Source organism: Magallana gigas, chromosome 4, assembly GCF_963853765.1.
Source record: "Magallana gigas chromosome 4, xbMagGiga1.1, whole genome shotgun sequence".
Taxonomy (NCBI): domain Eukaryota; kingdom Metazoa; phylum Mollusca; class Bivalvia; order Ostreida; family Ostreidae; genus Magallana; species Magallana gigas.
The window spans coordinates 35,134,938-35,150,724 of NC_088856.1; the positions used below are offsets into that span (position 1 = coordinate 35,134,938).

Genomic DNA, 15,787 nt, shown 5'->3' on the forward strand with positions numbered 1-15,787 from the left:
ATAAAATGTCTTTAAACAGGCAAGAATGGAGGGTACATGTACATAAATGTTAAGTTGTAAATGGATAAGATACCACATTATAACACTAAAAGTAAATCCTTCAAAATCATCAGACATGTTAAAAATGTATGCTACATTATATGTGATTTATTAGGTTGTTTTCCATCCGTCTGAAGACTCTCATCCGAATATCTATTTCCCTAATCCCCCACTAAGACTCAATTTGAATGATCGACCAGATTAATATCCAGCTGAATCCAGTTTTGGCCAGAACGAAGTAGACAGAATTTAACCAATATTTTATTTACCAGATGTGCTACAGATATATCGATCAGGAAACTGATAACTATCGATTTTTTTTTATCACAAAAATCAATTGATCGTGCCTTATATCGATCGTTTGCTCTAAGTGCATAATTTAAAACGTTGTTCCTTTTCTTTAACAACATGAGTTCTATTTTTTTTTCGCGCCATTTCATAAATTAATTCGAAACTAATTTGAATAATTAAAAGTCACTCTGGTTGCGGATATCTATTTTACCCCCCCCCCCCCCCCATTTCAAACCCAAACTATGACCTCTCTTATGATAATATTTTTAGAAGAGATTTTAAAATGATAAAACAGAATAGCAATGGTCGAAGGTATTTCGATAATTACAAGAATAAAAACATCGATATAAAAAGGACTAAAGAATAGAATACGTATACGAAAATCAATAAAATGTTCAATGTAATTAAATATTTACATGCACACCTATATACATGTAGTAATAGGTACGGTATATGTTGTACATAATTGGTAGATATTGGTATTTGAATAGTCAGCCACAAACCATTTAAACTAAACGTCATCAAATTATGACTAATCAAAGCGTCTGTTTGTGCCGTCACACCTGAGTGACTCCACACAGGTATGCCCTGGTATAAACTTTACACAAAAAGTAACTGATACCAATCTAGCACCAAAAAAAGGGGCTGTCCTCGCCAATAAAGAAACAGGAAATGTTGCGCCACGGACGGAATGGGGAATGAAATTTACACTTGAATGTACTGAAGTTTTGATACACCTGTAGATTAGGGATGTATTAAGCGAGGATCTCCTTAGGACTTAGATTAACAATGCCGGGATTACAGCGAAAGGTATGTGAAAATTGTACCACTAATCGAGGGAATATTGAAATCGGCTTCCGCGTTGATCAGCTGTTCCTGTAGTGTTGTATATTTCTGTAAAATAGGCGCTTTCCATACGAAATAATTCATAAGTTTGTGGGTTCTCAGTCTTGAATTAGAAAGCCATGATTTTAAATAGCTTCATTAGTTCAATGGAAAAGGTTTGAATAAATAATCGATGGATTGGTTTTTGTGTCTGGATGATAGAGGTCTAACAAAGCCGTCACGCTCTGATTAACACATGTACCCGTAATGACAGTGGAACTTTTATTTAAACTGTTGTATACTTACACTACACGTATGTAATTTTTACAAAAATTTGTTATAAGATTCACAAGAGATATCTTTATTTGATAATTTTAGAAAATATTGTCAAATGATGACTTCCTACGTTCAATTGAAAAACAATTCCGAAAAGTACCCAAATGGCCCCAACACCATAGACACATTAAATTCCCTTTGATCTGTTACGCATGAACATGTGGTCGTAAATGTGAAAGTGGAAATATTTGAGACATTTTGTCAAACAAAATTTACTTTGAAGCATGACCAGTGACAATGTAAAAAGTACATGTATTTATCAAAAATTGAAATAAGTTCTATTACTTCATCAAACAGTTTTACCTACACATATGGGGATAAAAATCAAATTGTTAGGTAAATGGCCAAAGATTCATTAGAGATGTACTTTGTTTAAGAAAACAAAAAAAAACTGTACATGTATTTAAGAAAAATCCAAATACTCACAGTAAATGATTAATTTCTTTAATTATACATGTATCTTTCATAGGACAATGCTGTAATTAGTGTATTATAATGGAAATAAAATTCATGACACCATGAATCTTAATAGAGATTTCACAAAAATTTGTATTTTGGAACATTACAACAGCAAGTAAAATTCACGATTTTTCAAGAATATTATGAGCCCCTCCCTACCCTAAAAAAAAAACAGAGAGAGAGAGAGAGAGAGAGAGAGAGAGAGAGAGAGAGAGAGAGAGAGAGAGAGAGAACTTTCATCGCGAAAATCATAATAAGAGTTAATTTTCATAGTGATGTCGATAAATTACAGACTGATTGTCATGTTATGGGATATTTGAGTACTACTGTCGACATGTATTCTATATACTGTACCTTGCTTTATAACAACCGATTACCGTTGATTTTGTCTCCTAAATAAATTTACTGTCCGGCATCTTGGTTTGTATCTGAGTATTAGTACATGTGTACTTGATAAGCTGATTTTTATTTCCTCGTTACCAGGAGAAATGGGAGTCCAGCATGTCAGACATCACGGGGGACACAGCCAGTGTGTCGGTACCCCCCGACCTCCTGACTAACAACATCGACCCGGGGGTCTACAGGAAGGGCCCCAGTGCCTCCAACGGCGCCTCACAGGTAAGATGGTATAAAGAAAAAATGGCTACATTTTATAACCATTAAATCTTCTTTTTCTGTCTCTTTGGAAGGGGGTAGGGGTAGTGAATAGTAGTGTAGGGTTGGGAATTAGTAGGGGGATTATAGTTAAAGGGTAAAGGAAGGATACTATTTCAAGTGCGTGATGTATCATGATGATCCATATGTAATGTTTGCATTACATGTAAAGTTTGTAATGAGGCTGATGTAAACCTTTTAGTAATTTTAAATAAGTATATTTGCATGTATAACGTACATGTATATATAGCAAATTGTTAAGAAATTGACAACAAAATCATTATTCATGTACAATACACATTTATGACGAAAGATAATATAAAAAAAACTCTTCCAATAATATCAGAAGTCCCAAAAATTAATACTTTTTGATTAAAATTTCAATAACGCGTGTCCATACATCCTATCGATGTAAATGCTGCATTTATTTATAGGTCACAATAGCAACGGAGGAAACTGAAGATAGTCGGAAACAAATTTTTGGGAAAGATGAAAACGAGGAGCGCGGAAACTGGACAGGAAGGTTTGACTTCCTGCTTTCGTTGCTAGGATACGCTGTCGGCCTTGGCAACGTCTGGAGGTTTCCGTATTTGTGTTACCGTAATGGGGGAGGGGCCTTCCTGATCCCCTTTGTTCTGATGATGATATTAGTCGGCGTGCCTCTGTTCTTTATGGAGGCTGCTTTAGGACAGTTCTGTAGCAGTGGTCCCATGACGTGTTGGAGATTCGCGCCTTTATTCAAAGGTACATGTAATAAAGGTCAAATATAGCACAAAATACTAAAAATTATAAATGACATCAAATTATTGTGTACAAAGGAAAACTTTTTTTACAATCAAAATGTGAAGTTTACCGCAAAATCTCAATCATTGTCCAAAATTAATAAAAAATAATGTTTTGTTCACAAAATACCCAAACTTTTAGAAAACACACACTTTAATTGGATATCAACAACAATTTAATCATACTAAGTAATATTTCTATACTTTGGATTGATGGATTCATTGTTGGATTCTCGCCAGTTTTGGTTGTTTAATTGCGTCTTCATTTTGTAAATAAAGAAGGATATGTAGATCCAACGGTCATTTGAATACCTATAGCTCGATTCGGATTTTCGCTAGACAAAAAAAAGTAAATGTGTATACATGATCATGATTAGGTACAATGTATATGTACTAGTAAATAGCCATTTAAGCTAAATTAGATAGAAAAGAGTGGAACTGACTTTGGAACTTACTTGATTCTGATTGTAGGTGTGGGGATAGCTATGGTGGCCGTGTCTGCTCTGACGTCACTGTATTACAACATGATCCTGGCCTGGTCCTACTATTACTTCTTCGCTTCCTTCACCAGCGACCTACCGTGGGTCTCGTGTGACAACTCATGGAACACCAGGGGTAACAATCTCTCTCTCTCTCTCTCTCTCTCTCTCTCTGTTCTTTATAAAATAGAGCTCAGTTTCCTACAGAATGTATTTTGACCTTCATTTGTTGTTATTCTGTACCAGATGGACTGACGTTCGTCCGCTGTATTTTGTTATTATATTGTTTTTAGCGGTAAATGTCTATAAATTGTAACAGATGTTCAAATTCTCGTTTTATTTTTGTGCATTACCAAGTATTTATGATTCAGACTTTGTAATGCCTTATGGGGTTACGATCTGCGGGGGCGTGTGACTGCGGATGGAGAAGTAGAAAATGATAATGGTTTAGTAGACTCCGGCGGTACAATTCCCAGGATATTGGCGCCATTATTGTTCTTTTATCACACTGTAGTTAACATGCTGTTTTAAAAAACGTGAAAAACGGCATCTAAAACGACTTCTGTACTCAGTATTTTCAAAATATATTTTATACCAAACATAGACCAATCCACACATCACAAAAGTTATGTCCCTTGGCCGCCATCTTTGAGGAAAAACCCATAGATTTTTCACAGTAGCCTTTGTCGTTTAAAGGTTTATAACTTCCCCATATGACATTAAAAATCCGTTTCCATTCTGTATTTTGATTGCCCCAAAGATGGGGTAACACACATATCGAAGGAATAAATCAAATTCCAAAAGATTTCATCCAGCCACAGGACGCCCAAATACTTGGTTTCCCTTTAATTTGCGGGGTCAACCCAAAGGTCAAAAGGGAAAAACCAACTTTTTCCTCCCTTATGCAAACAACTTTTGCAAAGTTTGGATTGGACTATTCCTTGGAATGCTTACAAGCGAAACCATCAAAACCACAAAAGTGCATGAAATTGTTCTTTCCTTCGTACAGACTGCAGTACAATGCTACCACTGACAGACTGCGCAGACTCAGTTGGACAGAAGTACGACAACGGCACGTGTTTGAATGGCGACACGTTTGTCGGACTCTGGGATGTGAAAAAGTTCACCAGCGCAACCGGACGAAAACGGAAACTAGCATCGGAAGAGTATTGGGAGTAAGACAATGATATAAGATACCCAACTTTTATTCGTTTCTATATCGAAATAAAAATAACAATGTGTTCATTTTTTACAGTACCACTTAATGATAGCTATTTTTTGTAAGCATAGTGAAATTAAAAAAATAATTAACGTCACCACATGCTAGTAGCTGTAGCCAAGCATGCATGAGTTATATGAATTTTTTTACTTTGACTGTACCTGTCTTTAAGGGATTTATACTTTAAAATCTTTTTAATGACTTTTTTATTTTCAAAGGAAGATCGCACTGGATCAGAGTTCCGGAATCGAGGACTTCGGACAACCGAAGTGGGATTTGGTTTTGTGCCTTATGCTCGCGTGGATCGTCTGCTTCTTGTGTCTCATCAAAGGCATCAAATCTACTGGCAAGGTAACAGCGGTTTTAGAATTACTTAGTATCATATATAAAACCTTGACGATGTCCGATCCTAAAAAAATGTGCGATAAATTTTTGTTCATATAATAGACTGGTGTTATTTTTGTTGGAAAATATGTAGAAATTCTACTTTAATTTTTATTACAATGAGTAAATGTTACATTAAAAGTTTAAAATTTATCAATTTAAACTTAACTATAACAGTTTAAACTGTTATAGTTAAGTTTAAATTGATAAATTTTAAACTTTTAATGTAACATAAATACCATTGACTTGGCATAGTTGTAGCACGTGTCCGTCAAAAAAAATCATTTGAAAAATGTGGGTTGGACCCTCCAATTCCCTTTATCAAACTCCAATTATAAAAAATTATGAAGCACAGCAATGATAACATCTTCGCTAGCCAAGGGTTTTTCGGTCCACTCCGCTTCCTATAATATCATTTCAGCTCGTATAAAATTTCACTGCTTAATTTTCCATACGTTATAAATGCAATCTCTTTTTCAGGTTGTGTATTTCACTGCAGTATTCCCATATGTTGTCCTCCTCATCTTATTCTTCAACGGAATATTTCTCAGTAACGCGGGGGAGGGAATATATTTCTACATAGTCCCAGACTTCTCTAGACTTCTGGATGCAGGGGTAGGTGACAATGTCAATCATTTAAATAAGCATGATCAATTTTTAGCTCACCTGAGCTGAAAGCTCAAGTGAGCTTTTCTGATCACATTTCGTCCGTCTGTCCGTCCGTCTGTCCGTCTGTCTGTCCGTCTGTCTGTCCGTCTGTAAACTTTTCACATTTTGAACTTCTTCTCTAAAACCACTTAACCAAATTCAACCAAATTTGGCTCAAAGCATTCTTATGGAAAGATGAATATAAATTGCAGAAATGAAAGAAAAATGTTCATTGAAAGCGGAGAAAACCTCAAAACTGTAAAAAAAAAAGGGGGGTGCATTTTAAAAAATCTTCTTCTCAAGAACTACTGAGGCAAATTCAACGTAATTTAGCATGAATAATCCTTATGGGAAGGAAAATATAAATTGCAAAAATTAAGAGCTATTTCGGTACCAAATTTGAGTTATAAACTTATAACGAAAAATAATAAAGGGGATTTAATCTGTTTATAAGTTCGGGTTCGTTATACCAGATAAATTTTTTGACGACATTCCATCTCGGAAACGAGGTTCTTTGTTTCAAGCGGCCATTTTCGACCCATTCTGACAAACCGATTAATTTGTTTGTTGTGGAACAGTTCACGCGCAAAGGTAATGTTTGAACTTGCAAGATTTATTTGTGCCGATTATTGTGTGAAGTAAACTGAGGTTGAATATTTCAATGCGTTGATATTTTTAGTTGTGACGCGACGGTGGTTTTTAGATTGTTTCATTTTCATCACGGGCCCTGGAAGTTATTGTAAATATATTGCATGTGCATGTATAAAAAAGTAAGGGTAGGACACTCTTTTTGGGGCGAAATCGGGTTTGACGAAGTCTGGGCGTTCCTCAAACGAAATTTCGCGATAAATCGTTCAAGTATACTTTACTTACGACATATGTATACATTCGTTCCGCTCCAATGCTGTTACGTCGAAGAAAAAGGTGTTTTTATACATCCAAGTGCCTAAGAATTTCGCTAGACTGGTTTACATCCGGTTTAATCGCAGTGATTGAAAGGTAAGTTCTGATTGGTCAATAATGAAATAAATTCTTTAATTTCTTATCGATATTTGTCAATCTTCTTCATTATTCTCGCATTTCATTGTTGAAAGGCCAAACTACCCAGTATCTAAATGCATAACTCCTTTCAAACATTTGATACATACTCACCATAAATTGTTATCAGTTTCGCCACCTTATTGACGAGCAGATTTATTTTATTATTAACCAATCAGAACTTATCTTTCGATTCACTTGCGATTAAACCGGATGTAAACCAGTCTAGCGAAATTCTTAGGCACTTGGATGTATAAAAACACCTTTTTCTTCGACGTAACAGCATTGGAGCGGAACGAATGTATACATATGTCGTAAGTAAAGTATACTTGAACGATTTATCGCGAAATTTCGTTTGAGGAACGCCCAGACTTCGTCAAACCCGATTTCGCCCCTAAAAGAGTGTCCTACCCTTACTTTTTTATACATGCACATGCAATATATTTACAATAACTTCCAGGGCCCGTGATTTTCATTGTGCTTTTGAACTTGGGGAACAATCGCCTGTATTTTGGATTTTTTTCGTATTAAATCAAACACAAACTTCGATAATTTAGACAGCTGATTGTTTACCTGCGCAGAATGAGCAAAATCTGATGTATCAACAAGATGTGAAAGACGATTCATGCATTTGGTAAATCGGTAAAATCTCTGCGCAGTGGTTGATATGCATTGTAATACGTGAATATGCTTAGCATTTTCTATAGTCTACTCAGTCTAAACAGACATTGTTTTCGCTGAAGGGATATATGTAGGTGTATGTATGATTTAAAAAATAATTTTTGCTCCGTCTTTGTTATCGTGGATTTTCTCTGTTTTTATTGTTTACAATTTTCTGATTACTAACCATATTTGAATCTCAAGACTCAAGTTATGAGCAAGAAATAGAGCTTCGCTTACAATTCTTTGATAGTACATAGAGCTTAGGTCATGTTTTTATTTGTTTACATTTTAAATGCTGAATAGTAAATACCAAGTTTAAAAATCTTAACTTGAATTCATTAAACTTATGTGAACAAAAAACATTGCTCAAACCACAGGCACGGTGAGGCACCCGACATTTTATATTTTTTTCATAATAAAAATATCTTTTTATCTAATGACACAAGGTACCCATTGTGGCCTTCTTGGATTTATTTCAAACTGTCACATCAGCTGGAAGTTCTGCTTGACTCATCTGTAAAATTACTTTGCGACCTTTTCTGTCTCCCGATCGGTCATTCAACATTTAAGCTTACAACCAATTCAACCAAAATGGTACATTACAAATGTCATTAATAACAATCTGCAATCTGCATCTACTGCCTTGGATATGTGATGTGTCTGAAGGGTGGACGGAAGTTGACGCCTGTATGTAAATGAGATTTTCCTACGTATGTTTTGTTTCAATATTTCAAAATATAACTTGTCTGTTGATGGAATTCAAAATTAACGCCTTTTGAATGTTCGTTAGACATATCAGTACTATATTTGAAGGGGATTACCCAAAGTATGCTGCAATTAAATGTCAACTTCCGTCCACCGTTTAGTCTTTTGTCACATATCGAAGGCAGTACATGCAGATTGAAGGGCGATTTTTATTTATGAAAGGTGTAATATAACTTCAGGTGTCTGTGACTCGAACCTAGCAGAATTGTCAGGGTTCGACACTAATGGCAGATAGGCGGCCTGAGTTCCTAAAAAACTGAGAAGGTCCACCAACAGTTCAGGACCTGGTGGACCGTCGGTCCACTAAAGTTTTAAACTTTCATTATGAAAATCAGATTATTAATGCAAATTCTTATATTGAAATTGACAACAAAAAATGAATCGATGAAGTTTTATGAACACAGTAACTTCATCAGAATTTCCTCATCAAAAGAAGTTGAAGTTTTTCTGTTCTCTGAGTTTATGATTGTGTAAATCAACTTCATTGGCAATAAAATGATAGTTGATTAATAAAAAAACCATTATTAATACAAAATAAAAACAACATGTAAAACAATTATAATTTAACTAGTTGGTTATCCTCTACATAGCCATGGTAAATGGGTCATTGGGTTAGTCTTATACCCCTAACTACACTGAAGTAAAGAGACAGATTTTTATTTGTCACTTAGCTTACAAAATGATGAGATATTATCTGTATTAGATATATAAATACAAAAGATTAAGTAAATCAAATTTCAAATTAGACAAGCTTTTAATTTAAAAAAAAAAATAGTTTGATTTTTTATTGCCCTGGACATGCTTCTACATTGTAATCCAATTTACATGTATTTTAAGTATAGTCTGTACCAAGATATTTAATAGAATTTTAAATATAAGTTTTTAGTTTGTGAATATCATTGTTAACTTAATAAATAAAATGGAGTCTCCCTGATTTGATTCTCAAACTTCTTTCTATATATTTTTCTGTTGGGGAGAAGAGAGATCTTCCTACAAAATATTGTGACCCAGTAAAATTTTTTTATATATACATGTAATATGTCTTACTAGTGGAAATGATGATGATGTAGGAAAATGAAATTAATTCAGTAAAGTAGAAGATTACACATGTTTATGTTCAAATTAATTGCATTTAATAAACATGAATAGCATGGAGTAAATTAATTCAACAAAAATTCCAACATTAATAAAGGTCCACCAGACTTTGTGAAGGTCCACCAAAAATTCTTGACCAGTGAATCTGCGGTCCACCAAAGTAAAAAAAGTTAGTGTCAAACCCTGATTGTGGGCTCTGTATTTTTCTTATGATTCTATGACTGATGCTGAAATTTTGGTTGATCATTAGAAATGTCTTACCAACCATTAAATACTTGTAATGTGTAATGTGCAAAAAAATTACTAAAGATGATGTGTTACAGATAACTATTTTCTCGGGTCCTTCTTTTCCAAAGAATTATCTGAAATCTACAAAAAAATTTGATAGTAATTTCAGTGTTTGAAATAACTGTCCACCCGACCGCCTGAGATGCAAAACTTTAGGCACGGGCGAACAAATTTGTTTGTACGAGCGCCCGACTGGACATGGATATTTTTTGAGCCAATTGTTTATAAAACTGGGATCGGTGTTTTCAATTTTTTAAACTAATTCTTGTCACTCCATCGCTTTACTTTTATGGTCAATTAACAACAGTTATTACAAGCATTTAATTCACATAGACTATGCTTGACATGTAATCATGACGACGAAGTAGAGTTTGCATTTATGCTTGGAATAAAATAGGGTTATCTCATCGAGGCTAAAACACTTTGAGGCTGGTACGTCTCTTCCAAATCGCAGACAACTTTGGCTGGTTGTTAGGATAGAAATATGCTGAATTACATCAACTGCCCGCTTCAACTTTTTACTTTGAACATTGTTTAATTTCCTATCAACAGAAAATGTTAGTTTTCTGGTTCTGGTTAAATGGTTCAAATCTGAATTAAAGTTTTGTTCCTGTAGAAATTCAGCTGCACATGTAGTTTTTCCATTATGAAGTGCGTCATATTAATGCGATAATTGTTTATTGTTATACATTACAATGCTAAATGAAACTTCAATAAAACATGAATGAAATGGCCCAGTATTTGAGCAGCGGCACACATAAAAATGAAGAAGACTTGAAATTATGAAAACTATTCTATTTTAGGATTAAGGAAGCTACATATTCATATCTATCTTTTAGTAAAATATTGTCCATTTTTGGCAATTAATGTACCTAGTTCTTTCACAACATTTAAAGGGGCATGGTCACGATTTTGGTCAAAAATTATTTTTTCGGTTTTAATGTTTATAATGCTTCAGTAAGGCATTTTTAATAGGCAACCAAAATTTGAGTGTCATTTGATAAGTCATAACCAAGTTACAGAGCTTACAATTCTTCGCTATGTAAACAAAGCGTTTGTTTACATTTTGAATGTTGAAGTGAAAATTCCAGTTTTAAACCTAAAATGAATGTGTCAATCATTAGGAACTGTTTATTTATGCTTAAAATGAATAATAATATAGACAAACCAGCTTTAAAAAGATTTTTACTGATATATTGAACCTATGTAAACAAAAACAGGGCACGAGCTTTGTTTACATGACGAAGAATTGTAAGCCATGTATCTTGCTTAACACTCAACTACCGGCACCCAAATTTCATTTGATCATTAGAAATGCATTCCTAAAGCATTGCAAATAATAAAAACAGAAAAATAAAATTTGACCAAAATCGTGACCATGCCCCTTTAATTAAAAAAAAATATGTTTGAATTTTTGGAAAGCTATATCATATGAACTTGTTTATGTTTTTAATTCATATCCACATGCATTACGCCTTCAAAAATGCTTAAGAGTTCCAGTTAAGTTTATATATACTCTCAGAAATTCCGTAAAGACGTATGTCAAAAATTCCGCTGAGATTAGTGGACGATAACAGAACGACAAGTTTATGAAGGAACGAAATGAGAACAGATTTTTGAATGGTTTACATGCAAATAAAAAAAATAAACAGATGTCAAATTTTTTCTCCAGGCTGTTTAAATTTTAACAGGGCTGACAACTTATACAAGCTGTCAGCCCTGAGTGTCTAGTTATTTTTTGGATGAGTTTATAAGACTGGTAATTTGAAAGAGTAAACAAAAACAATGTCCTTTAAACAGTTTCTATAGTTCTGACTCATTTTCATTGTGATATCTAGAATATCGTTGTTCTTAAGAAAATATTGCAATGGAAAATCATCTTAGTTTGTAGCCATTTGTTTTTGTTTTTTTAATAAAGATGAAAATAATGGGTGGTCCTTAGTACACTAGAGTAATTACTAAGGCCTAAAAAAAAAGTTGTGTGTTTAGGGTAACCCGACCTAACCTACAAAAATGCCTCTATGCTACCATTTTTAGAGATCTGTTTTTATCCGATTGTGAATTTTATATTATTTCTATTAAAAAATCCGTTTTTAAATATGACGCAAACAAACATTCTTAGGGTTCATGCAGAAAAAAATATGATTAAATTAAAAAATATCCCTACCTACCTAACCCAATTTTTTCATCAGTGTTACCGTAAACACACAAAATTTTTTTATAGGCCTAACATGCCTGTCAATACATTAAATAGCTCTTTAACATATCATGTGACAACATTTTTCCCACTCGAGTGTATTCATCGATCAAGTGAGTAAGGTTACAAAAAGTCACAGAAGTTCATGCCAGGTAAACAAACAGTAGTTTATAATGGTGGGGACCATTTGAATTATAGGCAATATATGAGGTTTATTAGGTGTTAACCCTGGGGTCATCCCCACCCTCCAGAAATAGGAAATGACTAAATATCTTGAAAACGGTTGAGATCCCCACCCCTAAACCATCTATTTTCTTGTTCCTTGTGTAAAAGGGCATCAAAAGATATGTAGGTCATGGGCCCCGGGGGTGGTCCTGACTCCTCTTTGAACAGGAAGTGCCCCAATATCTTGAAAATGGTTGAGATTCTCACCCCTAAATCATATGTATTCTTGTTCCTTCTGTAATGGGGCATCAAATGTTATGTAGGTCATGGGCTTCGGGGGTAGTCCTGACCCCCCTCAAACAGGAAGTGCCCAAATATCTTGAAAACGATAGAGATTTCCACCCCTAAACCATATATATTCTTGATCCTTGTGTTAAGGGGCATCAAATGGTCTATGTAGGTCATGGGCCTGGGGGTAGTCCTGACCCCCCTCAAACAGGAAGTGCCCGAATATGTTGAAAACGGTTGAAAACCCCATTCCTAAACCATGTATATTATTGTTCCTTAGGTCATATCGACTCACCTGATAGACAGTGAATGACCCCTCATGAACCTCGTAAAATTTCACAAAGAGAAATATTTAAGTATTAACTCTTTTTGTCTGTAAAGTTTGACCTATGTTGGTCATCCCCACCCCCAACGATAGCCTTGATTGTTTGGGAGACTTTATAACCACCCCAATTATAATTACATTAAGTTCATTTTATTTTCACAGTCCAAACTCTCTAATAAAAAATGGTCTTTGCATGACATTTCATGATCTTTATATATAAGGGTATTTTTTGTAGATGCCACGGCGGAAGTATTGGAGGATGAACAGGAAAGAGTTACAGACTGACATGACTGAGGAGACTGGCCTCGTTAAAAACAGTAAAACAATTTCTGACCCAGACTTGACTGAGGAGACTGGCCTCGTTAAAAACAGTAAAACAATTTCTGACATTAAAATGACTGAGGAGACTGGCCTCGTGAAAAACAGTAAAACCAATGTTGACCCTGAGGAGCCTGGCCTCAGGTTACAAAAAAAACAGGAAAATAAAAAAACTTGTCAAATGAATTTGGACAATGAACTCGAAATGAATTTGCACAATGAACTCGAAATGAATTTGCACAATGAACTCGAAATGAATTTGCTCAATGAACTTTGTGAAACAATTTTGTGTCAAAACTCTGCTGAAATGAATTTGCAAAACATTGTGAAAAAAAATCGTACAAACAATGACTCTGTGACTAAAGCCATGCAAAATAATTTGCAACCTCGTGAAGATAACCTGGCTTATCAAAGGAAATTAGTGATTGGGTCATTTCATCAAGGAGATACAAGATTTTCATCATTTTCAAGGGGCAGTCAATGTACTTGCAATGCGCTTACTATGTTGATCAAATGTTATGAAGGATTCTCATTCACAACTGAATTTTTAGATGACACTTTAATAGCAGGAGACCAGGTGTATACAACAGTGGTCAAAAGTTTGATGCAAAAACAAATCTTTCATAACAAACTTCTCAACTTTGATGAATTACCAACTAACTTAACTTTGGGAGAAAATCATCACGTCATTCACAAATTTGATACCATTTGGGGATTAGTTGTCTCGGGAGATCAAAATAGCCCTGTGAAATCATTGCATCAAGCATTAGATGAGGCATTCCAGATTTCTAGATATTTGCTAATTATGATAGGAGCAATTTGTTCTGGTGTATACAAAATGTCAAACACTGAATATTATTTCTTTGATTCTCATTCACATGACCATGATGGCATGTCTGCATGCGAGGGCAAATCTGTGTTGGTAATGAACAAGGGTCTTGATGATTTGGTGACATTTTTGTACAACATGTACAACAGCATGCAGATTGATTTTTCTATGCAGTTTGAAATCTTACCAATCTCAATTAGTACTTTGCATCACAGCTTTCCAGAGAGAGACCCATTGCAGAAAAAATTCTACAAAATGGATGAAACTCCATCTATTACAAATGGTGAGAAGCAATGCAGAAAACGCTATATGAGAGAATACATGTCAAGAAAGAGAGAGAACGCACAATTTAAAACTGAAGAAAGATGCAAAGATGTTCTTGCCAAAAAATTGAAACGACAAAATCCTGAAGTGTCAGAGAAAGAAAGAACAAGAAATGCAGCAGGAAGAAAGTTGAAACGACAATGTATTGATGTTCAGGTGAGGGAAAGAGAGATGGACAAAATTGCAAGAAAATTAAAACGACAATGTATTGATGTTAAAGAAAAGGAAAGAGAGATGGACAAAATTGCAAGAAAAGTTAAAAGACAAAATCCTGAAGTGTTAGAGAAGGAAAGAACAAGAAATGCAACAGGAAGAAAGTTGAAACGACAATGTATTGATGTTCAGGTGAGGGAAAGAGAGATGGACAAAATTGCAAGAAAATTAAAACGACAATGTATTGATGTTAAAGAAAAGGAAAGAGAGATGGACAAAATTGCAAGAAAAGTTAAAAGACAAAATCCTGAAGTGTTAGAGAAGGAAAGAACAAGAAATGCAACAGGAAGAAAATTAAAACGACAATGTATTGATGTTCAGGTGAGGGAAAGAGAGATGGACAAAATTGCAAGAAAATTAAAACGACAATGTATTGATGTTAAAGAAAAGGAAAGAGAGATGGACAAAATTGCAAGAAAAGTTAAAAGACAAAATCCTGAAGTGTTAGAGAAGGAAAGAACAAGAAATGCAACAGGAAGAAAATTAAAACGACAATGTATTGATGTTCAGGTGAAGGAAAGAGAGATGGACAAAATTGCAAGGAAACTGAAAAGACAAAATCCTGAAGTGTTAGAGAAGGAAAGAACACAAAATACAGCTGGAAGAAAGATTAAAAGGCAAATCATTCAAATTCAAGAAAATGAAAGAGAGATTGACAAAATTGCTAGAAGGAATAAACGACAAAACATTAATGTAAGAAATAAAGAGAATGAACGAGAGACAAAAGCCAGAAAATTGAAGAGAAAGAACCCGATTGTCCTTGAACAAGAAAGATTGAAAAAGCAAGCTAAACGATGTATCATTTCATATCATGAAACTGAAAAAAATCATAATAGGGAACAGAAACAAAAGAAGAGGACAGATGTTAAATACTGTAACAAAGCAAATGAACGACAAAGACAGCTCAAGTTTGGAGCAGACATAGATGACTGTATCAAAAACTTTCATGAGCAGATCAGGCATGGTCCCATTTTTGTATGTTCTAGTTGTCAGCAAACGTGGTTTAAAGAAAGTGTATTAAAAGTGGAGAACACAAAACTGGATGAAAGAATTAAAAACAAATACTTGACTAGTACTCTTTCTGTTCAAGATAAGGAGTGGATTTGCAATACTTGCTATTCATCGTTAAAAGAAAACAAAACTCCAAAGTTGTCTGTTTTTAA

The 15,787-nt window shown here is 34.5% G+C and overlaps 1 protein-coding gene and 2 long non-coding RNA genes across 3 annotated transcripts in view; 2 read left to right on the forward strand and 1 right to left on the reverse strand.

Annotated features, from left to right (window-relative positions):
• Positions 1-900: 900 nt before the first annotated feature.
• The window catches only part of LOC105321422 (sodium- and chloride-dependent neutral and basic amino acid transporter B(0+)), a 33,585-nt gene continuing 18,698 nt past the window's right edge, over positions 901-15,787 (forward strand). Inside the window, exons 1-7 of the mRNA XM_011419689.4 lie at positions 901-1,140; positions 2,434-2,568; positions 3,039-3,348; positions 3,858-4,001; positions 4,875-5,040; positions 5,303-5,435; positions 5,949-6,083. Coding sequence (XP_011417991.3) covers positions 1,120-1,140; positions 2,434-2,568; positions 3,039-3,348; positions 3,858-4,001; positions 4,875-5,040; positions 5,303-5,435; positions 5,949-6,083 — 1,044 coding nt within the window. The 5' untranslated portion in view covers positions 901-1,119. The remainder of the gene's footprint in view (positions 1,141-2,433; positions 2,569-3,038; positions 3,349-3,857; positions 4,002-4,874; positions 5,041-5,302; positions 5,436-5,948; positions 6,084-15,787) is intronic.
• LOC117682449 (uncharacterized) lies at positions 3,097-3,982 on the reverse strand. Its single transcript, XR_004596799.2, has 3 exons — positions 3,842-3,982; positions 3,591-3,721; positions 3,097-3,336 (listed from the first exon to the last, which is right to left on the reverse strand). It is a non-coding gene; the product is annotated as an uncharacterized lncRNA (long non-coding RNA).
• On the forward strand, positions 6,129-9,516 carry LOC117683933 (uncharacterized). The gene is made up of 2 exons (XR_010713150.1): positions 6,129-6,707; positions 8,762-9,516. It is a non-coding gene; the product is annotated as an uncharacterized lncRNA (long non-coding RNA).